Source organism: Rhinoderma darwinii, chromosome 6 (genome assembly GCF_050947455.1).
Source record: "Rhinoderma darwinii isolate aRhiDar2 chromosome 6, aRhiDar2.hap1, whole genome shotgun sequence".
Lineage (NCBI taxonomy): Eukaryota > Metazoa > Chordata > Amphibia > Anura > Rhinodermatidae > Rhinoderma > Rhinoderma darwinii.
The window spans coordinates 26984972-27010989 of record NC_134692.1 but is presented as its reverse complement, the minus strand read 5'-3'; the positions used below and the strand labels follow the sequence as shown (position 1 = coordinate 27010989).

General features: G+C 43.3%; 1 protein-coding gene across 1 annotated transcript; it reads right to left on the bottom strand.

Moving 5' to 3' along the window:
* Positions 1 to 923: 923 nt before the first annotated feature.
* Positions 924 to 25393, bottom strand: GCA (grancalcin). The gene is made up of 8 exons (XM_075829366.1): positions 25220 to 25393; positions 12925 to 13062; positions 11789 to 11858; positions 8224 to 8267; positions 6827 to 6974; positions 5140 to 5253; positions 3096 to 3154; positions 924 to 1162 (listed from the first exon to the last, which is right to left on the bottom strand). Exons 1-8 carry the CDS (start codon positions 25241 to 25243, stop codon positions 1136 to 1138), a joined length of 624 nt encoding a protein of 207 aa, XP_075685481.1. The 5' UTR covers positions 25244 to 25393; the 3' UTR covers positions 924 to 1135.
* Between the last annotated feature and the right edge of the window lie 625 nt (positions 25394 to 26018).

Below are 26018 nucleotides of genomic sequence, written 5' to 3'. Positions count from 1 at the left end.
TACGGTTTGTCAGCCATCTTTCCCAGACTTCTGAGTCAAGTCTAGTTCGCTATGCAGCAATGTGGGAGTGCGGCTTGAATCATTGTACAATAATGCAGATTTACAGGAGTCTAGAGAAGCTGGAAAACAACCCCTGGGGAAGGAGTAGTGGCTCCTTTAAGGGAAACCGTCAGCAGTTTTGAGGCCTCCAAACTGCTGACATAAAAAGGGAAGGCGTTATAAACGGACCTTTTTTTTCTCAGTGAAAATTGACGTTTGATTCCTCCAGCGCAGCGGTCGCAAGGGCCACTCTACATCGAGTGACGTCTGCAGCAGCCAATCAGGAGAGCACTAGAGCAGCCGCTCAGAGCAGAGGGGTGGGACTTGCCACTGGGGAGGAACTTGATGTGCACTTGCGATCAGCACACCGGGGGCATTAAACATCATTTTCTTGGTCATGCAAGAATATTTTCTCTGCGCCCGAGATAAAGGATAGGTTTAAAATACCCCCCCCCCCTTATTGATCTGTCAGCAGTTTTGAGGCGTCAAAACTGCCGACAGGTTTCCTTTAAGAGGAGCGCTCAATGGGCCTCAAAACTGGCCTGGTTTTAAAATATCAGCCAATTACAGAGCAGCTTTTATTTTAATACGACAGTTCTCCCAATTGAGGCCCCACGATTTATTGTTAACTTATTGAAAATGCTCTGATCAAACGTTATACAAAAGTTACATTGTAGGGTTGTGCATCAGTCTGAATACAGGCCCAAATTTGAAGGAGCAAAAAAACACCCCAGTGAAATGGAAGGGATTCGACTCAAGACGGTCATTTCTCTTCCAACGTGAAGACTACATTGGTTGGATAATAATGTATTACAACAGGCACTTTTTATGCTTGAAATAGACTAATGGCTTTTATACCCATCACCGGAAGAAAACCAGATCTGCAAGGTTGACATTACGTTTTATTACAGTGACCCCTGTGTCCTAGTATACAAATACAAAATAAGTTAATGCATTAAGCTTTAGCACTTAAGTCATATATATGTAATTGGCTTGATTGGTAAAACAGAGCTACTAAATTATACAACAGATACACTTGGTTCCTTCCTAGTAGAATTCACATGTTGGGTTTTGTATTCATGTTCTTCATAGAAATTCAGATGGCCATGGTGGTCTGCAAAAACTAAAGAACAAGACAAAGGATCATAACACGTAACGAAGAACAGGAGGAACATGCAAGAAGAAGAAACTGCTCCAAAACATCGTAAAATTGTCCGTAAGAAAAATCTGAAGTTCGAGCGGTAGTCAAAATTTAGCCATCAGATTTTATTTACATTCTTTAGTTTTGTAAAAGTGACAAAGGAAAAGGAGACATATTGGTGGTTACCCTTGAAGCAGCATCTCAGAAACGGACCGTGAAGCGGTCGCTGGCATTACTTCAGTTCTTTCAATAACCGTTTTACCATCCGCCATATCGGTGATCTTTGAAGCAGCGTCTCGGTGCTTCAAAGGTGAAAAGTAATCCGGCTGCTCTTCCAGTAAACCTTTGCAAAAAATGTCATAAAACCGAAGACGTCAACATCTTTAACGGTTTGCCGACCCAGGACGAGAATACTAGTCCTGAGCAGCGGGTACTTGGCGCGTCAGGACGAGTATTCTCGTCCTGTGTGACAGCCAATGTCTGCGCGCCACGATGAGCGGGACAGCGGCTGTAATACACAGCCGCACTCTATCGGCAGAGAGAAGGGAAACCTCTTCTCTCTGCCATTAACCCCGAGATCAAAGCTGATCGCAGCATTCAAAGCTAAAGTGAGTCTACCCTTTGATCGCGTCACAGGAAATCCCTGACGCGATCAATGGCTATACCTGGTATGGGCAGACAGCCCAGGGTCCATTGAAGGACCCCAGGGCTGTCTGACCATATTTTCTGTTAGGGAATACTGAGGTATGCCCTAACAGCTGCCTGTGTACTATCAGTACACAGTCTAATGTACTGGCATATAGATATATGTCAGTACATTAAAGTTCAAAAATAAAAATCAAATCTAAAAATCCCTCTATGGGATTAAAAAAATAAAGTTAATAAAAAAAAAAAAAATATTTCAAAATATAAGTCCCAAAACATGAAATATACGCATATTTGGTATCACCACGTCCGTAACAACCTGTACAATAAAAGTAGAACGTTATTTATGATGATCGGTGTAAAAAAAAAAAAAAAAAAAAACGGAAGCGGAACTACTTTTTTTTTCTACATCTTTGCAAAAAGTACAACTCGTCTCGCAAAAAACAAAGTCTCATACAGCTACGCCGGACAAAAAATGAAAAAGTTATGAGCGCCGGGATGCAAAAAGTCTGTGTCCTTAAGAGGTTAAAGGGTGGACAAAAACCTTTCTGGTGGAAATCCTCTTAAACAGACCGCCGCCATTGTTCGATATCACACAAAATTCCTTCCAACTTGACCCTTGAGATGCCAGGTCACAGGGAGGAACACATTGGCAGTGAAAAACGTAGTCCCTCCACCACCGGTCCTCCTTACTGGGATATAAAGTCAGGAGAGCCTAGTACCATCCACACTTTGTTGCGCAGATATTATATATAGTTTCTTAAAGTGTAACTAAAAACTTTCAAAAAAACTTTTGACATGTCAGAAGTTTTGATCCGTGGAGTTCAGACCATCGAGATCCCCACCAATTGCTAAAACGAAGCGGCAGAAGTGCTCAGGTGAGCACCGTGCCGCTTGGTTTCTGATCAGCTTTCCTCAAAGTGGTGTACAGGCTCAATAGAAAGTCTATGAGCCCGTACACTGCTCGCTCGGACCCCCACCAATCAAAACTTCTGACATGTCAGTGTGCAACAGCACAATTTTTTTTTTTTTTTTAAAGTTTAGTTACCCATTAAACATTTTTCTCCCCCCCCCCCCTTTTAATATTCGCTTTAATGTTTAATCAGTTATCTCAACACTCAATGATTCCTTCTATCTGGACCCAAGATACAAAGCTGGACATCACTAATAGAGGACCTTCATACCATCCCCCACATCATTGGTATAACCATTTTCATTTGACACATGCATCCGTTTATTGGCGACAATGTTTAACTGTGCAGATACTTACATCATCATACACAAAGCTGACAATTCCTTGCTGCATGCTGTCTCTTCGTCGAAAAGTCTCTGTGTAAACAAGGGTAAAAGTTTTTTCCCCAATTCTTAAAATTGTAATGTGAGAATAATAAAAGTGGAGGTTTCATTACATGTAGTGTCTACACATCAAACGGCTTACGAAAAAAATCCAACTTAGAACACTATTTGGGGATGCACCGGTTTGCTGCCTCTGAATGTAAAAATAAATATTAAAATAAAAAAAAATGATATATATATATACACACACACACACACACACACACACACACACACACACACACACAAAAAGGAGCTACAACACCTTTAAAAGTGTAGCTAAACGTTCGACAAACTTCTGACATGTCGTAGTGACATGTCAGAAGTATGTATTGGTGGGGGTCCGAGCACCGAGACCCCCACCAATCGCTAGAACGAAGCAGCTGAAGTGCTCGTGTGAGCGCTCCGCTGCTTCGGGTCTGTTCGGCTTTTTTCGGAAATAAATGTATCGCGTACGGTCTCAATAGAAAGTCTATGAACCCCTACTCTGATACATTTATTTTTGGAAAAAGCTGAACAAATATGAAGCAGCTGAGCGCTCCGTGCTCGGACCCCCATCAATACAAACTTCTGACACGTCACTATAACATGTCAGAAGTTTGTCGAACGTTTAGCTACACTTTAAATATAAAGGAAATGAAACAAAGTTGTATTGTAAATAAAGTTTTTTTTTCTCATAATATACCCTCTGCCCTAGCGCAGCTACATGGACAGTACTAGAAGAGAACAAGATGTTATTGCCATAGTTCTCCATGTAGCCACAGTCCCAGAGAGCTTTTGATGACCGCGTGGCAGCGTAGCTGTTGCAAAACTACAACTCCCAGCGTATCCGGATATCAAGATACACTGGGAATTGTAGTTTGAGTTATTTCAATAAACTAAAAATTTACAACTAACTAGAAAATCCTTTTAAATGTATGTGGGTGGAGTTAGAGCGCTTCCATATGTATCCGACAGCTTTTTCATACATGTGGGTTTGAATGCATTGGGAGTGCAACTGGTTAAAATACATGGCAGCTCATGCATTTAAGGTGAGTTTCCATATGAAAAACAACAGACTTATTCATAAATGACGAATGCTCCTAGAGATGGTGCAGGACACATCTGGATGATCGCACACAGAAACATATGGAGGCAAATCTGGTATGGATACCTTGAGCCTAGTTATCCAGGCGTTCAGTGTAAATTTCCCAATTTTCTAACCTTCTCAGCCTAATCGACACACCAGGCACGACACTAGTTATGCCTAAAGCGAGCTGTGTTATATTCAAGTTATGTGGCTGAGCTGCACTACCAGATATCGTCCATAGACAAGCGTGTCGCTGTTTCTTGGAGATTTTTTTTTTTTTTACAGATTGTACTGGCTCCACCTGCTCATGTGATGCTGGTATTAGATGATCGCAGGGTGTCCTGCTGCTGGGATTCCCAAGTGTTCAATTCCCTTGCAGTGCCACCACAGGTGAAATGAAGTATTAGGCTGGGTTCACACGACCATGTTACGTCCGTAATGTACGGAACGTATTTCGGCCGGAAGACCCGGACCGAACACAGTGCAGGGAGCCGGGCTCCTAGCATCATAGTGATGTACGATGCTAGGAGTCCCTGCCTCTCCGTGGAACTACTGTCCTGTACTGTAATCATGATTACAGTACGGGACAGTTGTCCGGCAGCGAGGCAGGGACTCCTAGCATCGTACATAACTATGATGCTAGGAGCCCGGCTCCCTGCACTGTGTTCTGTCCGGGTCTTCCGGCCGAAATACGTTCCGTACATTACGGACGTAACATGGTCGTGTGAACCCAGCCTTACACTGTGATCATTGAAGTCAATAGGCTGCCTTCCAGAGTGAGAGAAGCACTTTGTAGCCGCACGGTCTAACAGATGTGGGCCCCCTCCCGCGGGCATTTGAAATTGAGATTTCTAAACCAGACATCCCCTCTAATATTTGAAAGCGGTTTTATGAATAAATCAATTATTACCTGTTAAAGCCCGAAGCTTGACACAGCATGCAACGTAGTCGTCAAAGAATATCCTGCCACTCTTACTGTAACGCTTCACTATAGCATTCAGGGTTGATGGGTTTAATCTGTAGCCTACAAGCGATAGAGAAAAAAAATAAAACTTCAATAAATCTAAATCAAGATCGTGGTTTGGTTTCCAGGATACATAAAGCAACGGGTAGAGGAATGTTTACAGGTTTAAAAAAAAAAAAAAAAAAATGTGCACCGCATTACATTGAAAACCGCATGTATTTACCAGTTTTAGCCGATCGGTTTGATTATGGTGCGCCTTTCTGCGCTATATAAGCACACGCAAAACACCTCCAACTCCTCAAACTCGTTCACATTGGATCATTAATATTCACGTCATGCAGCGGCTACTAAGATGGTTGCAGGAGCGATAGATTTTCAGTTTATAAAACGTAAAAATCAGCTTCATATGAAAAAAAGCCTCATACTAATATCTTTCCCATTCATGGCTGCTCTGGTGGTCCCAGGCCGGTCTGTGTTAGGCTCAATGCCCGCGATGCGTGTTACATGTGGTTTTGCCGCATGTATTTGCGAGGAGAAAAACCGCAGCGTAACACAGTACCAGCATAGATTAAGAAATCTCACGTACACGCTGCAGTATTTTTCTGCACGTAAATTGACCTGCAGGGCGTATTTTAAAATCCATAGCATGTCAATTTATCTTGCGTTTCCACTCGCGAATTGAGGAAAATCACACCAAAACCCGCAGCAGGAAAACGCACAGATTTACGCAGCAAAAAAGGTAAAAAAACTGTACCAAAAAAAACACACTCTTTTTACCTGCAAATTTCCTGCGGTTTTGGTGGGTATTTTCCGATGCAAAAATACGCATTGTGCGCATGTAGCCTTAAACTGATGACGTGCCGTACATACAGACAAAGCCCTCTGCCTCAGCGATCATTTTTTATTTTTTTAAGTCCAAAAACCCTTTTAGTATAGCGTCACGGCCTCTTAGAAACAGGAGTAATCGGAGAACATGCGCGGCTGCAGGGAGAGTCAGACAGAAGAAAAACAAGCTGCCGTGTACGTCGTCTCCATGCACATCGGCTGCTGTCATTTCCTGCTACTGCATTCAATTACTACGGGACTGACAAGCATTGCGCTCCGCTTTCTCCGCCATTCAAAGTAATGCTCCCTGCGTTCGAGCAGTGGGGAGGAACGAGGGGCTTGGGACCTCCATTCCAGTGATCGATTGGGGGGGGGGGGGGTCACAGCAATCACACACTTATCACCTATTCGGTGTATACGGTAGGTGATAAATATAAATTCCGGGCACACATCTTTTGGGAGTCTTCATTTGAGGCTTGGTATAATGTTGATGGCATGAATAAAGAGCAACCTAATGGCAGGCAGACCTCAATTTACTTTTATACCACGGTTCTTTATGGATGATTGAGGACTGACCCACCCAACTGGCCTGTTGCATCCATAAAGAACAATCGTGTTTCTCTTGACCCATTTTTTTGTGCTGACAGGACCAGTCAGCAGAATACAGGCTGAGGCTCAGCAAGTTATCAGATCGGCCCGCTGGCAAAAGTACATTTGGACAGAAACATATTAAGACCACTCTCTAATCTTTAAAGTAGCTTCAAAAACAGAGGTTCAGGTTACAGTCGCCGTCCATCTAGTCACTTACCCATAGACAGAATGGCCTGGTTCATCTCATGCGGCTCCACGGTCCCGCTTCTGTCGCGATCAACTGCACAGAAGTTTTGTTTCCATGCGCTCAATGCTCCCCATAACTCTTTGAATTCATTGAATCCCATTTTGCCGGTATGGTCAATCTGGTTTTGGTTTTGTAAAGGAGTTTGTCAGATACTTAAACTTACAGGGTACTCCGTGCCGGTGCAAATAACGACATTTCAGTGATCTTACATTATGAAGCCTTTCCCTCGACCACACGTCAGTATTTTGCATCAGTATTTGGAAGCCAAAACCAGGAGTGGGTCCAGAACACGGAAGAGGTGCAGATCTTTCCATTATACTTTTTCTGCTTATTTTCCATTCCTAGTTTTAACTTCCAAATACAAAATACTGACGCGTTAAACTGTGTGAACAGGACCTTCTTTTTTTTTTTATTGCAGGAAGAAAAAGAAAAAAAATAAATAAAAAAAATAAAAAATTTACCTTAGAACTCCTTCAGGAATTTTGAGGCAGATTTTGACCTGCGTTTTTTGTCTGCGGCCGTGAAACTAATGCAGGGACCGTGGCAAAAAAAAAACGTTTGGAATCGAGCGCCACAGGATTTTTCTGCCTCCCATTGGCTTCAAAGGGAGATCAGAGGTGGAAACCGCAGCAAGAAAGAAAATGCTACTTATTTTTTCCCTGCGTGCAGCTAAAAGCCTCCCAGGAAAAAAATGCAAAAAAAACTTCAGACGTTTTTTTTGGTGCGCGGATTCATACAGTTTTCCGCAACAAAATCGGCACCAAAAAAAATGAGTAAACAGGGCAATAATGCAGATTTCAGTATAAGGCCTCATTCACATTTGTTTTTTTTGGCCTACGTTTAACAAGTACGCCAGTTTAATCATACCCCGAAAAAAATAATAATGTGTATGCCGACGTAAACCAGCTGAATGGTGGCCAAATGTGCACTCTTGTGTGCGCCATCGGGCTACTGGAGCCCTACGGACACGTCTAGCGTTTACATGGAGAGCTTTTCTGCCATACACTTTAGACGTAGGAAAAAAAACACAGAGATGTGAATGGGGCCTTACACCGAGTTGTCCGACTACAAGGACAGGAAATATTGTTGTGGGGACACCGGTAGATCGGCGCTTCTCACAGGCTTCCTGCGATTTTTTTAAACTCTCGTCTCAAAAACCATTTTAAAAATTGTAAAATATTTTTTTACATTTAAAATCATACAAAAAGGGGTTGTGGCATTACATCATCTCATCATAGGAATGAACTTTCTTGCTTGTATTTACAATATCGGACAATAGTAATTCTTTGAAATGACAATAGGAACAACGAAAAAGAACCGTCACGTGCCACTATTCAAGTAACATTTTTCATTTTTCCAAAGGATACATCCAGCATGGCAATCATAATCCGACAGGTTTCCAGGCTGAAAGCTAAAAAAAAAAAAATACAAAAAAATTAAATATATATATATATACATACATACATACACACACACACACTTTTAACATAGTTTGTATACAAGTAAATATACCAAAACCAACCTGTACATTTTCATTATCCACTGGCAATAAAAAAAATGTTTTTATAGACACCGATTGACCAAGTGTAGGTCTACATAGTGGGAGAGCATATGGCTTGCTTCACACTATCGTGTTCTGTCTGAGATACAGAGTGTATGTCAACTGAAGTTCAGGGAGCCGGACTCCTATCATCATAGTTATCCATGATGCTGAGAGTCACTGCCTCCTGTCCCGTACAATAAACAGGATTACAGTACGGGACAGTGTTCACATGGGGGGGGGCAGGGACTCCTATCACAGATAACCTTGATGCTAGGAGTCCCGCTCCCTGAACGGCATTCGGACTGGGAACTACGGCCGGTATCTCGCGGACTGAACGCGGCGGTGTGAAGCAAGCTTGCGTGGATTTTTTTGACTGGCGGTGCCACATTTATGTGTAGGACATTCGTATGCAGAATACAGGTCAGCGACACGCTCGTATTAACGGATCATTTAGTTGCTGTATTGCACCTATATTTCTAAAACTAAAAATACATTTATTTCTGTGGAAATCTATGCGAGACGAGTGGAATCCATAATACATAGGATATATATCCGTGTCTCGGATTTCTTCCCATCTCTCTTTTTACTAGCATTTTTAACGTATGGATTTTTGGTGAATGTAAAATGGACACAAGTTCTGTTCTACTAATTACTGGAGCGATGCGGTATTCAAGTAGTGCTTTATTATTATCTCTGTACACTTTCTTTAAAAACGCTGACAGACAAAACCGAGTTATGGGATTTCAGAAGGTGCCACCAGAGGTTATCTACAGGTCAGAGTCCTTTATTACCAGCGACCGGAGATTTTGCCTTGAACAACTGTTACGTCATAGAAGAAGTGCTCTATATACAGGCAGCGCTGCCCTAGACAATCACACCTTCACCCTTGTGAGATAAGACAAGCCAAGATCGCACCGGCATGTTCAAGTGTTACATTAATAGCTAACCAATGTATGTCAGCAGCGTCGTAAGACACGGAGAAGGGATATCTACAAGTACAATTTACACGTAAGGAATACGGTTCAAAAAAGTGGTCTGTGGAAAAAAAATTAGACATAATATAACATATGGTGTAAAAACTATTGCAGTTTAAAGAGGCTCTGTCACCACATTATAAGTGGCCTATCTTGTACATGATGTGATCGGCGCTGTAATGTAGATGACAGCAGTGTTTTTTTATTTAGAAAAACGATCATTTTTTACGGAGTTTTGACTTAGTTTAGCTTTATGCTAATGAGTTTCTTAATGAACTGGAGGTGTTTTTACTTTTTGACCAAGTGGGCGTTGTGGAGAGGAGTGTATGACGCTGACCAATCAGCGTCATACACTTCTCCCCATTCATTTACACTGCAGATAGCGATAGAGCTATATCACTATGTGCAGCCACTATAATGTTACTGCAGTGTCCGGACAATGAATATACATTACCTACAGCCAGGACGTGATGTGTATTCAGAATCCTGACACTTCTGTAGAGTCTCTGAGTTACAGCATAGCAGGAGTAATCTCGCGAGATCTTGCTGTGCTGTAAATCACAGAAGTGCAGAGAAGTGTCAGGATTCTGAATACACATCCCGTTCTGGCTGGAGGTAATGTATATTCATTATCAGGACACATGAGTAACATTATAGTGTGTTTATGTGGCTGCACATCGTGATATAGCTATATCGCTATCTGCTGTGTAAATGAATGGAGAGAAGTGTATGACGCTGATTGGTCACTGATTGGTCAGCATCATACACTTCTTTCCACAATGCCCACTTGGTCATATAGTAAAACACGCCCAGTTGTCCAATGAGAAACTCATTAGCATAAATCTATTATAGATCATAACTCTGTCAAAAATGATCGTTTTTCTAAATAACAAAAAAAAAAATACTGCTGTAATCTACATTACAGCGCCGATCACATCATGTACAAGATAGGCCACTTATAATGTGGTGACAAACTCTTTAAAGGAACAGTGTCACCACAAAAAATGTTTTAATATGTTAGTGCTTTATTAAAAACGTTTATATTTGTGTGTTTGTGTGTTATTTTTTTATTTTTACACTTTTTCTTCCCTATGGGGGCTGCCATTTTTTTTTCCATTTCTGTATGTGTCGATTAACGACACATACAGACATGGAATACGGCAGCTCCAGTCCCATAGGGACTGCGAACGGGGCCCGTTCCATCCACTTTCGTGTACGCCGCTGTGTGGGAACTGCGCATGCGCCACTCCCACACAGTTCAATTTGAAATGCGCGCCGTCCGGTGCCATTTTACTGTGGACCGGAAGTCGCGGCCGGACAGTAAGATTACTACTTCCGGTCGCGGCTTCCGGACTTGTGCACATGGAGCGGATGGACCGGAGGGAGCGGCGGCGACTGGAGCAGGTAAGTTATGTCTGTGTATGTTCGTGTTTCAGTGTGTTTACTACTGTATGTTAACCTTCTACACTGTGTGTTAGCTCAAAAAATGGCGACACACAGTGTAGGAGGTTAGACCGTTCAAACCCCTCGTTTCTCCCGGCACTAGCCAGGATAAAGGAGGGGGGGGGGGGGATTCTGTGAGCTCACTAGAGCGAGGGATTTTTACCCAATTTTGCAGCATAAAGCAATGTGGTTGCTTTACCACATGCAATGCTGCAATATTGGGAATGGCTCCATCTAGTGACCAGTGCTGGGAAATATTATAAATTGAATCCAATTTATAATATTTCCTGACTCGTGAGAAAAAAAAAAAAAATAATTTGAACAATGTTTAATCACCTATACACTAATTGTTTAACTAAAAAAAATAAAAACATGTTTTGCTGGCAACACATTCCCTTTAAGTAACAAAAACTAAATTTAACTAACAGTTACAACTCCATCTGTCTATGCAGCTTATCAGAGCTTCGGCAGCATCCGACCTCCACTGGATACCTACACATAACAGCAGAACTACAAGACGTACCGGTAAACCACCGTTTCCAATAGATAAGACCCGATGCTCTACTTTGGCTGTGATTTTACCAAGAACCCTGCGCTACAGCCTCATGTACACTGCTCCTCTGTATGCCTCGGATTTCATACTTGGGGGTTTCTGTTCCACTCTACAAAAATTGTGGCATGCTACATTAGATGCTGTGTGTATAAAGCTGTACTCCGTGTGACATGGTACAACGCTCCGCCGTGTGCACAGGGTCCCATGTGGCTCAGCAGTAAAGGACCCAGTCTGCCGCCGTGTTGTGTACAGTACATGAGGTCTTGCCCTTTACAAGGAACCTGCCGGGACTTGGAGGGGAATAAAGTATTTGCCCAATTTTACCCACCGTATTCTTGTGAACGGGTGAAGGAACGGTTGATACAATGCACTTATGGGAAAGATGTATAGAGAACGGACAGAGGTGTACATTGACTTACGAGTATAGGTCCCGTGGATTCCGGCCTGTGATAAACATCTCTGCAGTTCTTCAGCGTCTATTTCACCATCCTACAGAACAGCATTTATTTAACACACATACAAAACAGTAGATCACAACAAAAAAGTAAATCTCTCATTTCCCATTTGTATCAGTTTCAAGAAAAGCTGCGTGGCAACAAAACTGTCCACCATTACCAAGAGGGTTCCCTTGGGTGACGGAAATTATTATTATTTTTTTTTTTTTTTACAGTACCATTTTGGGGTACTTTTTTGTTTTTACAACCACGCCTTCCGAGGCCATAACTAAGTTTTTCCGGCGATGTAGCTGTATGAAGGCTCTTTTTTGCGGGACAAGTCGTATTTTTTTTACCTGTACCATTTTGAGATACATAGAACTTACTTTCTTTTTGGGGTGAATATAATGCTTTAGTATACCATAGTATGATTGTCCGTCAGCAATAAACGGTTAGGCCCCCAGCAGCTAGGGCAATTTATCGGCTTCCCACAATTGCGTCTCTTCCGCCACTTGAATGCCGTGGTCGCTATTGACCATCTATGGGGTTAACCGGCTGGGATCAGAGTTACGCCTGATTTCAGCACGAGGTTGACACTATATTAAAGCCGGCAGCCGCTGCGGATGGTGCGGGCACACAGAAAATCACATTACGTTACACTGATCACCATTAACTACAAAAGGGAATTTCCATTGCAAATCTAAAAGCAGATCTTCAGGCTTCTTGTGAAAGTATCCAATAAATAGTAGAAGCCGTTCAGGACAACTTTAGCAGGAACTAAAACAAAACTGCCCCAATATGTTTCTACAACGTATGAGCAGAGAACGTAAGGGAACTTCTTATGTAGCAATTCCCCATTTTTAGGTTATTAGTAGAACTGCCCCAAATCCAGAAGTCCTGGAGACATCGGCCGCTCTGTGACACTCCAGTAATAACACCAACGTTAAGGGACTGCTACATAGAGGAAAATTCCACTTCCAAGTAATAAGAAAATAGAGTATATCCAAAAAAAAAAACAAAAAAAAACAAAACTGGGATTTTCTAATTAAAGGGAACCTGACGGTATGAAAATGCTGCCCTATTAAATGGTACGGACAGGCACTCTGGTTTATGGATCTTACCTGGCCGGCCACTGCTGTGAAGTAGCCCCACATTGGGTCCCCTGCGGCATACTGAGGTTGTCCATAGAAGCCGCCGTGCACATTTTGGGCCATGGCCTGTCCCATCATTACCATTTGTGGGTTCATGTTTCCGTACGGCTACAGAGAGGGGGAAAAAGAAAAACAAAAACTTAGATCGTCCTTTACATATGAGCGACCTGTCACATTGCATTTCTATTATAGGAGAATCCAACAAATAACCTTTGCACCCAAAACGTCTGTGCAAAAAAAAAAATAAAAAAAAAAAAAAATAACTAGCTAAAAATCTGCTCAAAACCGGAACAACGGGCAATCACCATCATGTAATAAAGGCTGTATAAAAGGTAGAACATGCTGGTATATGGACACGCTTCTTAGCGAAGGCTGCGTTCACACCTGCGTCGGGGGTTCCGTCAGATCTTTCTGACAGGGAAACACGCAAACGGAAACCAAGCGGAACCCCGACGCAGATGTGAACGAAGCCTAAATCTGTTACTGGGCAATATTGCGGCTAGTAGAGCCCCCGCAGGGTGTGTCATTCAGCTTTACTGGACTCCTGAATGAGAATCCACTTAGGGACAGAAAGGCATGGAAGTGGAGGACGTGTCATTGCACAGTTATCCCCCCAGCTTTCTGAGGCCCCTGAATGGCAAATCTGGAGAACCGCTGTGAAGGCCTCCAAACAGAACACCCAGCTTTCCCGAAAACAGATAAACAAGCAGCGTAATCATTTCCGACCTGACAGAAGAGGGACATTATGCAGCATGAGGACGAGCGATGAAATGGAAAAGATGAATTTCCATAAAGATTTGCCGGTCGCCCCGCTCCACCCAGACTGCTACATTAACGGCTCAAACGTTGCTTTTCCTCTCACTTGTGTGGGGGATGGGAAGTGACAACCGCTCAGAGCACATTCCCAGATTACCAGTGGTCATGTTTTCCATTTCTACTTCCGGCTAATGGGGGGAGGGAGGGGACCCTAGAGTTCAGATTACGAGATGAGGATTGGAGGTTGGATCCTTGTCATACGAGTAACTTTATTTTAAATGGTCGCTTCCGTATTTTCACCGCTCCCAAACGACTACAAATACATTTATAGCTACTGAAAAACAAAAACCAGCCATTCAGGACCCACGGTGTAAGGAATTTCATATATGTTGTAGGTGACCACGTCATTTCTGGAAATCAGAATCAACACCCCCTTAGGGCTCATGCAGAGGACCGGGTTTTTCTTCAATGCTATCCGCATTTTTTACAGACCGCGCAATGACCCATTTATTTCTACGGGGCCACGTACACAGTGTTTTTTGCAGATTTTTTTCATTTTACAAATTATAGAACATTTCTTGTCTGTTTTTGGAGACCTGTTCCGCCATATAAGTAAACGATTCGCAAAAACATAACAGACAGCACACAGAAGCCAACCTTGTGCGGTCTGGATTTTGCGGATGCTTTGCTAGAAAGTGCTTGGGCAACCCAATCGCGTGACCTTTCTATGGGTCCGGACTGCGAAATACGAATGACACACGAAGACACGGCCGCAATATACAGAACGGATATGGCAGCATCTCTAAGGTGTTATAGACTAAAATACAGACTCTAGGCCCCCTCTGCCATTTTTTTTTTGTCACTTTAGTTCCCCTTCCAAAAAAAAAAAAAAATCTGAAATATAAAAAAAAAAAAAAAGTGATCAAAAAGTTGCAAGTACCCCAAAACGGCACCAATAAAAACTACAGCTCAGCCTGCAGTTACGCAGAGCAAAAACAGTAGCGGCAAAGTGAAACAGAATATAAAAAAAAAAAGTCTCAGGGCCTGTTCACATCAGCGTCATGCCGTCACCCTTCCGTTCATGGGTTCTGCTAGACCTTTTCGTCGGAGGAACCCATCAATGGAAACGGAAAACAGAGCATCCATAAGCATTACTATGGATTTCAATGGTAATGCTATTGTTGCAAATCGTTTGTTTGTCTCCGTTCCGTAAGTCGACTGCGCTACGGCTTCACCTAAAAAGAAAAACCTTACGGAATGGAGACAAAACTGAAACCATTTGCAACAGCAGCATTACCGTTGAAATCAATAGTATTGCTTATGGAAGCTCTGGTTTACGTTTCCCTTTCCATTGATGGGTTCCTCAGAGGGAAAGGTCTAATGGAACCCACGGACGGAAGGGTGACGGCATGAGGCTGATGTGAATGAAGCCTTATCCACATGATGCGTATTATTTTTTTTTATTGTTTACATCCTCAGCATGTCAATTTCTGTTGCAGATAGAGCACGGATTGGTTGCGGATCTTCTTTATCTTTCTTTAATTTAAAATAGACAATAAAATCCTGAATTTGTTCTTTGTGTGGTCTCGTAGAAAATTTACAGGAAAATCCGTGTAAATTTACCCTTAATATAAGGAAGATGCCACTTTCCTTTAATAGGATATATTTCACATTTCATGCAAAAAAATAATAAAAAAAAAAAAATCTAATAATACACTGAATCCCCTCTGATGCTGTCCGGGGCAGACGAGTTCCCCTCTGAGTCACTCTCAGGTCCCGCTGTCACAGTCACAAAATATCAAACGGACGGATTACGAGGACTCCGCTACAGGAAGTTACACTATAGGGGAACTTCACCAGGACGTCAGTCTGCTCAATGTTAGCAGTGGTGTAAAGGGAGAAGTGGGCGGACGTCAGGAAGTGGTGGCAGAAAATAGAGGTGTTGTAGCTGCTATTCTGTGAACCAAATAACTTACACTCAGCGCTCGGCAATTCTCCATGAATTTGTGATACCCCCGAGACAAACAACGGCGCCTAATTCCTCAGACATGTGTTCAGCTCGGACCAAAGTGATCAGCACAAATAACGCTTTTACATAAACCATTAAAGTGTTTACACAAATCCAACCGCATCTACAGGGAACAGCACGGCTTATACGTGAGCACTCAGGATCGGACGACAGGAAGTAAGAGGATACATATTTAAAGGGCCGGTTTTATTTATCTAAGGACATGTCTCGAGGACAGATTGTTTCTGGTGCTGCCATAGGATCTTGTGACATTCTCGGAGATCCCTGACCAGTCACGTTAAAGAGACTCACCACATTATAAGTGCCCTGTCTCCTATATAAAGGAGATGGGCGCTGTAATGTAGGTGACAGTAATGCTTTTTATTTAAAAAAAACGATCTATTTTAGTTTATGCTAATGAGCTTTCTTAATGCTCAAGTGGGCGTACTTTTACTTTCGACCAAGTGGGCCTTGTACAGAGGAGTGCATGACGCTGACCAATCGGCATCATGCACTCCTCTCCATTCATTTACACTGCACTAGCGATATAGATATATCGCTATGTGCAGCCTCATACACAAGCCCTAACATTACTACAGTGTCCTGATAATGAATACACATGAAATCCAGCCTGGACGTCATGTGTACTCACAATCCTGACACTTCTGACTCTTTTCTGTGAGATTCCAGCAACGGATACGAAATCTCTCGAGATTACGAGGTAAACGAGATTTGGTATCCGTTGCTGTAAATCTCATAGAAAAGAGTCAGAAGTGTCAGGATTCTGAGTACACATGACGTCTAGGCTGGATTTCAGGTGTATTCATTATCAGGACACTGTAGTAATGTTAGGGCTTGTGTATGAGGCTGCACATAGTGATATAACTATATCGCTAGTGCAGTGTAAATGAATGGAGAGGAGTGCATGAGGCTGATTGGTCAGCGTCATGCACTCCTCTGTACAACGGCCACTTGGTCGAAAGTAAAAGTACGCCCACTTGGGCATTAAGAAAGCTCATATAGCCGATATCAGAAAAAAAGCAACAGAAATCTGCATAACCAAAAGTCCAAAACAAGTCGCACATGTAAATATGTGTGGACTAATAGGTCGATTTCAGGGTGTGAAACCCTAACAGCATCAAAAATGCAATAGAAACCAAAAAAAGAAGAGTTGACGCTGAAAAATTGAGAAGTAAAAGTTATACAAAAAGAATGCTTTATTGGACAATAGTAACACACTATAAAAAGAATCCAGAAAACCACAGTAAAAACAGGGATCTTTGGCTGATACATGTAATCAATACCATGTGGCTATGCAAGAGACTGGTATAAAAAGTGCATGTGCGTCTTGAGAAAGGGTAATGAATGTGTATATGTGTCCGTTGAATGGCAGTCTATGCAAAAAGTAGTACAATGGAATACGTGTATAAATATACAATATGATAGACTACATAGAAATGGGTCAAATAATTTAAAAGTAGCAAGACAACGGATAAAGCAGCACAAGTGCTACTTGACATATGAGGTAAACAGGAACGAAAACATGCAGGATACATTAGATGAAAGAGTAAATGAAATGTTAAATGAAAAGTCAAATAAGTTCTCACATACCCATGGTAGTTGGACGAGGTAAATGCAGCCAAAGTCCACCCCAACGCGCGTTTCGGCGCTAATGCCTTCGTCTGGGGGCTGCTAGTGCAGTGTAAATGAATGGAGAGGAGTGCATGAGGCTGATTGGTCAGCGTCATACACTCCTCTGTACAACGCCCACTTGGTCGAAAGTAAAAGTACGCCCACTTGGGCATTAAGAAAGCTCATTAGCATAAACGTAAATCGCTCCTAACGTTGTGAAAATAGATCGTTTTTTTTTAAATAAAAAGCATTACTGTCACCTACATTACAGCGCCCATCTCCTTATATAGGAGACAGGGCACTTATAATGTGGTGACAGCGCCTCTTTAACTTGGGATCCCTCGGCTTCCTGGAACAAAAGAGGTTGCCTAACAAAGACCATATATTTTTTTTTTTTAAGGATTAGATGTTACTGGGCCAGCCACACATTTCCCCTGCAGCAAAATGTAGCATTAGATGTAATGCATGGACAAGCTGGGTCTGGCAGAGCGTCTCTCTGTTCTGGTACAAAGAGGGAAGTCCCGAGGGGAGCACCCCATCTAGGATGACCACAGGGCATAGAAAGAGGGGCCAGAGCATGACATAGGGATTCAAAGAAAGAGCCCCCCAGCATCAGCTTTGCAACAAAGTTCCTTTAAGGACCACGACTTATCACTTAAAAGAGCATTCCTATTCAGCGGTTTTTCGGTCTTCAGAAACTGGGTCCGTACATAGTTTACCTGGAGATTAACCCTCCCAACCGTCAAGGATCACTAAGAGTGACAACCGACACGGCACATGTCGCTGAAAATGTATCTTAAGCCACGCCTCTAATCCCACAGTATCATGCTCCCATACAGTATAATATCAAATAGCTGCCCCCACACAGTATAATTCCCCCCAGCCACCAGCATACAGTATAATGCCCACACAGATACCTCCAGTGCAGTTTGTGCATATATGGACAGTGACATCAAGGGCTTCCCCGACCACAGCGCTTAAAGTAGCGCTGTGCCCAGGGAGTCCTCCGCTCTAAAATAATAAAAATATATAATTACACAGAACCTCCTTGCTTCTTCCTTCGGTCCAGCCTCCTGGGAGTACATCTCATCCCATGTGACCGCTGCAGCGTCTTTCAGGGCGGCCGTACCGAACGAATCATCCGGATAATGGCCAAGGTAAGGGCTTATTTAGACGAACGTGTAATACGTCCGTGCAACGCGCGTCATTTTCACGCGCCTCGCACGGACCTATGTTAGTCAATGCGTAAAACTCACGACATGTCCTATATTTGTGCGTTGTTCGCCCATCACGCACCCATTGAGGTCAATGGGTGCGTGAAAATCACGCGCAGCACACGGAAGGACTTCTGTGGGACGCGCGTGATTCGCGCAACAGCAGTAAAAAGTATGAATGAAAACAGAAAAGCACCACGTGCTTTTGTTAAAAAAAAAAATACAAACAGTGTCAATGATGGCTGCTGCACGAAAGCCACGCATCATACGCGGCTGACACACGGAGCTGTTAAGTACCTTTTGCGCGCAAAACGCCACATTTTTTGCGCACGCAAAACGCACACGCTCGTGTAGATCCGGCCTTAGTATGAACTTTCCGCAGCAGAAACTCCACCCGAAAAACTGCACCACAGTGTGGTGCGGTTTATCAGACATAACACGCTGCAGGTTCCAGCTCAGATATGCGGTGTCGTTTTCCACAGCATATTCAACCCGTGGGAAACTGGACTTGGAGAATTAAAAGAGGGGGTCCTTCGTTTAGGATTCTTATCTGTTGGCCAGAAAGGAGAGCGGTTACAAATGAAAGTCTCTCGCTCTGGAGGACCGACCCGGTCATACATTACACAAACAACCCATTAATATAATTGGACACTGTGTAATACTTAATTTCCCCTGTGGTGTCGCTGCGGGGAAATTGAAAATTCACTGCCAGGTTTTCTTACATATTGGAGGTCCCAGCAGGGGTGCACTTTATCATCTGCTTTTTGTCAAAGGACCCTTCTATCAAGTAGGCATTGTCCAAAGCAAAGAACCCCTTTGAAAATTAGTTTTGTGACCGTAGAGGGAAGGGTAAGTGTGTGTCCCCACAGACCGGATACGCTGCAGAATTTCTGCAATGGAATTCTGTGCAAAAAAAATCTGCAGCATTTACAGTGAAAAAAAAAGTAATTTAAAAAAAAAAAAAGAAAAATTGCGCGGCTTTCAATTCTGCAGCATGTCAATTTATGCTCCGGGTTCTGTGCGGAGATATTGCGTGCTTGGGCCAGTCTTAAATGAGAATAAATGATGCGCTAAAATAACCAAGTTGAGCTTTGTTGCAGTTTGTGTATCGAATACACTGTAAAAACCGCTGTAAATCCACAGGTGCACCGAAGGTTTGCTATAAATCAATGCTTCACAGTAAACCACCATGTAAAAGCTCTGCGGAAAATGCTCAGTGACTTCTGCAGATTCATTGCGTTTCCACAGCAACATGCGCACAAAATACGTACTATTTACTGCAGATTTCTGTGACCGATTTACCTGCGTTTTTTTGAGATTCCGCTGCAGATATTCTGCCTGTATGAACAAGCCCTTAAAGTCAGGCTATGTTCACATCACAGCCCTATGTCAAAGATATATGGCGGGAAGATCTCGCCATGTTTACCTAAAAGGGAAGGCTGCGACGTATCCCACTGTATAGGCATATAGTGGGATATATCCTTAATGGGCACCAAATGTGATTTTTTTTTTTATATATATATATATATATATATATATATATATGCGGAATACTTTCACTAATAAACTTACTTTTTTTTTTACTGTATCCATCTGTATAGAATAATGTAGTCTAATATGCCATTCTTTAAAGCAAAAAATGTAAAGAATACTGATGCGTGCCTGCCCGGTGTATGCCAAAGAGGACACACTCTTGGCACCGGTTAAATGGAGGCCTATTGATATGTGAGGTGTATACGCCGGGAGCTTTCCTGGCAAATGCTGTACACATGGCACGGGTGATATTATGTTGCGGCAATGACCGAATGAAAGCTCACCATTACTAAGGAGGTCGTCCATCTTTGGTCTGTCGATTTCAGGGACACGTAAGGCGGTGGTGCAGTGCACATGACTGACTGCCACATTTAGGGCAAGTTCACACGCATCGTAAATACTGCGAAATATGTCGTGGAAAATCTGCAGCATTATACAGTAGCAGCCGAGTGGATGGGATGAGATTTAAACAAATCTCATCCGCAGGCTGCGAAAACGATAAGCGGAAAAAAAACCTCAGAACTTGACCTGCGTTTTTTTTAATCCGCAGCATGTCAATTGTATTTGTGTAATCGCTGCTTATCTTGTAGGTTTTCCCCATTGAATTCAATGGGAGGTAAAACCCGCAACAAATAGCAGATGTTGCGATTTTTGGGACAAAAAAGCTTGAACTCAGAAAAAAACATATACTTACCTAGAATTCTGCGCTTCTTTGACCAGGACGGCCTCCTGGGATGACGTGTCATCCAATGTTACCACTGCAGCCAATGACATGAGAGGAAACATCCCAGGAGGCCGGCCTGTGGGACAGAGGGTAAGTATGAGAGTTTCTTTTCGCTTCAGTTTTACACAGCAGACATTCTGGTTTTCGGGTGGTTTTTCGGACAGAACTCCCTGCGGGTTCCAGGTCGGACACGCCGCGTGATTTTTTACGCAGCATATCCAACCCATAGGAACCAGGCCTTAGGGAGGGGGCTTTCCCTTTTCTCCAATGCAGACTTGCTGCATCTTCCACCTGACACCCCCATGATCAGCTGACATCACCTGGGGAAGCTGAAGGGGGCACATATTTTGCAGCAGCTAAAACATAGTATTACATGACGACCATCCGAATGAATCAGCGACCATTCAATGTATGGCCAAGAAGAGATCTCCAGATGAGGGACCACTCTTTACAGCAGCTTAACTAAGGGACCCTCCTCTTGTCCATATACACTAATAAGGCATACGGAAAAGGGATTCCTTCGTTTTAATATCTTATTAAAGGCTATACACACACACACACACACACACACACACACACACACACACACCCCTTTGAAGGCATTTTTTTAAATAGATTAGTCAGTGTGATTTGTGTAACTTTGTGAGGCCTCGTGCACACATCTGCATTTGGTCTGTGATATACGGGCCATGTCTTGGCCGCATTTTCCGCACCGAACACACTTCAGTGAGCGAGCGTTCCTAGCATCATAGATATGTATGACAGGAGTCCCTTTGTCCCCGCGGAAATACTGACCTGCACTGAAAACAAGTATTTCCGTGGAGAGGCAGGGACTCCTAGCATCACACACACAATTATGACGTTAGGAACTCCGGCTCCCTGAAGTGAGTTCAGTAGGGGAAACGCAGCCCATATACATCACAGACGTGTGCATGAGAACTAAATAGGTTTTATAAAAAGTTTTTTTTACTGTTAAAGATACAGCTGTTCTGTATTCCCCATACAGGGCAGCTGTATCGTTCGCTTTACACTGAATCCGGCGGACCTGATGGGTTCAGTGTCGGCGGGTCCTGCGGATCCACGTGTAAACAATCATACCTACGTTCATAACTTAGATGTGATCGAGTACAGGTGGATCCTGCGCGTCCGCCGTCACTAAACCTGTTGGGTCCGTGGGACTGAGAGATTCAGTGTAAAGCGAACGATACAGCTGCTCTGCATAGAGAATACAGAACAGCTCTATCTCCAAAAGCAAAATGAATTTTAAATTTAAAAAAACTGTTTACAAAGTAACAAAAACACACTGACTTATGTACAAAAAAAAAAAAAAAAAAAGTGTACATAGCCTTTAATGACTTTGTAGAGGATTAACAGACTAGAATTACAGTAACTGCAGGTGATAAAACATTTTTGTAAAAGTAAACACATAGTATAATATTACAGAGAGAACCAGGAGGAATGGGCAGAGAAATGGCAAATGAAGTTCAAGGTGGATAAATGTAAAGGTTCCAGGAAACAAATTCTATAATTATGCAAAACTGCCACTGAAGAAAACTTGGAGATATTGGTGGAGGGTAAACTTAACTTTAGCAACCAGTGCCAGGCAGCTGCTGCCAAGGCAAATAAAATCCTGGAATGAGCCATAGATGCACATGACAAGAACACAGTAAGTTTGCCTCTACACAAATTACTAGTCAGGTCACATCAAGATAATTAAGAGAATGTGCAGCGATTCAAAGGCTTTCACAGGATTTGCCCAGAGCCCAGTTTCATGGGTTCTGACACGGATGCCCAATAGTTGCATTTATTGAATACTCACTGATCTACTATACAGTGGTCCCTCAACATGCAATATTTATTGGTTCCAGGACGACCATTGCATGTTGAAACCATAACCCTATGGCAAACTGGTAATTGGTTCCGAAGCCCCCAAAATGTCCATCCGAAATTAAAAAAGGTGGATTGAAGACAAATAAGCACAAAAACACAAATAAAGCATGATTTGTAAGTCCAGTGGTCCCTCAAGTTACAGTATTAATTGGTTCCGGGGCAACTAGAAGTTTAAAATAACTTGAGACCACAACTCTATGGAAAACTAGGAATTGGTTCAAAAGCCCCCAAAATGTCCACAACAGATAAGGAAAAAAAAGACGATTTAGCAGATCACTAATACAGAGGAAGTTCTCACATATAAAAGTCGGAAATATTGTAGCTGCTGGAGGCTGTAAATCACTTTCTACGATGAGCATAGGAACCTGTACAGTACAGTGTACCAGAAATATAACATGAAGCAGTCCTCACCTGGTGTCCAAAGGAGAAACTGATCCTGGCGCAGGGAAAGAGGAGTACATGACATGTAGGGAGGGGCTATTAGACAGCCAATCTGGGCAACGCCCATACAGATTGGCTGGTTCTTCCAGCCAATCACATGCGCCCGAGATCCAGACCTTTTGTGACATTGAATGCGGCTTCAAGTTACAATGGCCCAGTAAAGACCATTTTACGTTGAAAATATTGTAACTTGAGGGACCACTGTATTAGGTTATGATCACGGGCAAATCCAACCCATACTTGCTGCACGATCCGCGGTACAAACCCAAGGATGATCTCAGATTCTGCCACGGATTTGATGTGCGCCATGTCCACGTGTGGAAATCTGATGGCTTATCCGCACAAAAAAAATGTATACGACACGTGGATCTCCCATTGTAAACAACGGGAAGTGGATTTCATCGCAGAATCCGTGTGAAATCCGACCCGTGTGAACGCAGTCTTAGGAGGCTGGAAGGAGAAGCTACAACTGGTTACAGTCATTTAAAGCTTTTCTGATCAGGGTGACGTGTACGAGCAGCTCCCGACATGCCTGATTTATCCACAAAGGTCGGAAAGAAGAGATTTCCAGAGATGCCGCATTTTATATCCAAGGTGGACAAAGTGCAGAAAAACCAGTCCACGAGCACACGGTGTTATAGGAACGGATACGTACAGCGCCGTGACGGAGAAAACGGCAACAAATGTCGGATATAATACATTTACTAAACCATGTACGGTATCACCTGCGTAAGATGTATATACAATATAACAGTATATTTATTTCAGTTACTTATATAGCGCCATCATATTCCGCAGTATACAGCCGATCACCTGAGCGTCAGGCACCGGAGAGCGGGAAATAAATCTGGAAACATCGTTCCTGCTCCGTTAGGCCGCGTTCACATGTTTATGAATCGGTCAGGATTTAGGCGCAGATTCTACACCTACAGAATCCACTAGCGTAGCTCCGGCTATGTACGGGAACGGGGTATTGTAAAACCTGCGCAGAATAACGATCCCCGCCATGTTCTTTATTACCGCAAGTTAGTTGCATTGAGTGACATTGGAGCTAATCCGTTCTCGGATCCGCCGGCAAAACCGTGGTAGAAATCAGATTTTTAGCTGCGGATTGTCTACAAAATGCAGTCAGAGCTGCCAAATCTGTACAATGTGAACACAGCCTTAGGCCAGGATCATACACGCAGTTTTCATGCATTTTTGTTATTTTAGTTTTACGCCAAACCCAGGACTGTACTCAAAAAAAAGAGATGAGATGCATCAGTCTTTTCTTTAGATCTCGCCTTCCTTTTGGTTTCGGATTCACTTCTGGCTTTGGCTAAAAAAACTGAGCCAAAAACTGCACCAAAACTCTGTGTGTGATCATGGCCTAAAGGGGACTCTGGTGCTGAAACTCTTATGGGGTCACTGTGGCAGGAATTTGTATGGTAGCTAAGGCTAGCTCTTAAAGGGGTACCCCAGCAGCCAACATGTATTACTTATGTATGGCACAGGCGATATTTTTTGATCAGTGGGGGTCCGATCTGCTGCGGTGTGTGTGTGTGTGTGTGGGGGGGGGGGGGGCGGTAATCGAGCGATGGCACTACATGCACTCTGCCACCCCATACACATCCATGAGGGGGCACAGAAACAGCTGAGCGAGCACATGGGTAGGGGATAAATGTTATGGGCTGAATACCCCTTTAAGGTGGTAATGTACGTAATTTATAAGGGTTCAAGCTGGCATCTGTGGGAACTGGCACTGCTACATCTTATGGGGGGCACTCACAAATGGGCATGTACAAAATGTGCTACAGATTGTATATGTGTGTGGGGGAGGGGAGAGGGGGATCCTAGTTTATATTTCAGAATGCCAGGGGGGGTGTACTTATATAGACACTATAGGGCCTCCAGATTTGCTACACAGCCTCCTGTGGGTATACAGAAGCAGTCACACCTATACAGGAACGTGTTGAGCCTGGTACACACCACTCGGGGCACACTAGACACCATCGGGGCACACTAGACACCATGTGGGCACATAACGCCCCATCCCCCCCTGCACAGCCCCCGTCGTGAGTCACTTACTCCTCCATATCCGGGATACGCCATTCTCAGGTCGCGGCTGCTGGGAGAACTATCCGGTGTCCGTTATAATATGGAGAATAGCGCTGAGCTGCACTTACTACGTGTTATCTCCAATCTGGAAAGCGCAAGGAATGCAACACAGCAGCGCTCTGTCAAAGCTCGTCTCTGATTGGTCAACATTCTCCCCTGGGTGTGGCCGCGCCTTTTCCGATTGGTTAATCTCCTCCCCTAAGGCGTATTCTAGCTTTCCCTAGTGTAGAACTCCACCCATTTCCCCGGTGACGTCATTGCTCATCGCTTTCTCCCTCTCCCCGCTCTGAACATCTTTCTACCAGCGTAAACTGGTCCTGCTGCTGCTGCTCTGCTATTGGTTGGTGGGGGACCACGTGACGTCTCTGACCGCGAACATGTCTCTGAAGTACTTGCAGTTGCGATGGTCGTGGTGTCCTGTTACTAGAATGTGGGGCGTGTGCTGAGCGGCTGAAGGCCCAAAATACACCGCTCTCTTAGGGGTTAAAGGGGAATTACAGCTTCAGCAAATAATGGTGATTCTTTGTATAAGAAAAGCAAGACATTTTTTTCTGTATATTTTATGTATCAGTGCTTTAGGATTTTCAACATCTCTGCTTGCTGTCGTACAGTAGGAACTATTGTTTACTTATGGAACTTGTTTTGGGATTATTTGTACAGATGTGTCCACCCACCCCCGTGCACACAAACATAATTTTGCGGCCCGCAATTCATTTCAATGGGCCCATGCACATGACCTTAGTTTTTACCGTAATTACGGATAATCTAC

Coding starts and splice junctions, on each gene's coding strand:
- GCA (XM_075829366.1), bottom strand. CDS start 25,243: ATGGCGTATCCCGGATATGGAGGA. Junction 8,268..11,788: donor AATCCACGGGACCTATACTC/GTAAGTCAATGT, acceptor TTTTTTTTTTAG/CTTTCAGCCTGGAAACCTGT. Junction 5,254..6,826: donor CCAGGCCATTCTGTCTATGG/GTAAGTGACTAG, acceptor TATCGCTTGTAG/GCTACAGATTAAACCCATCA.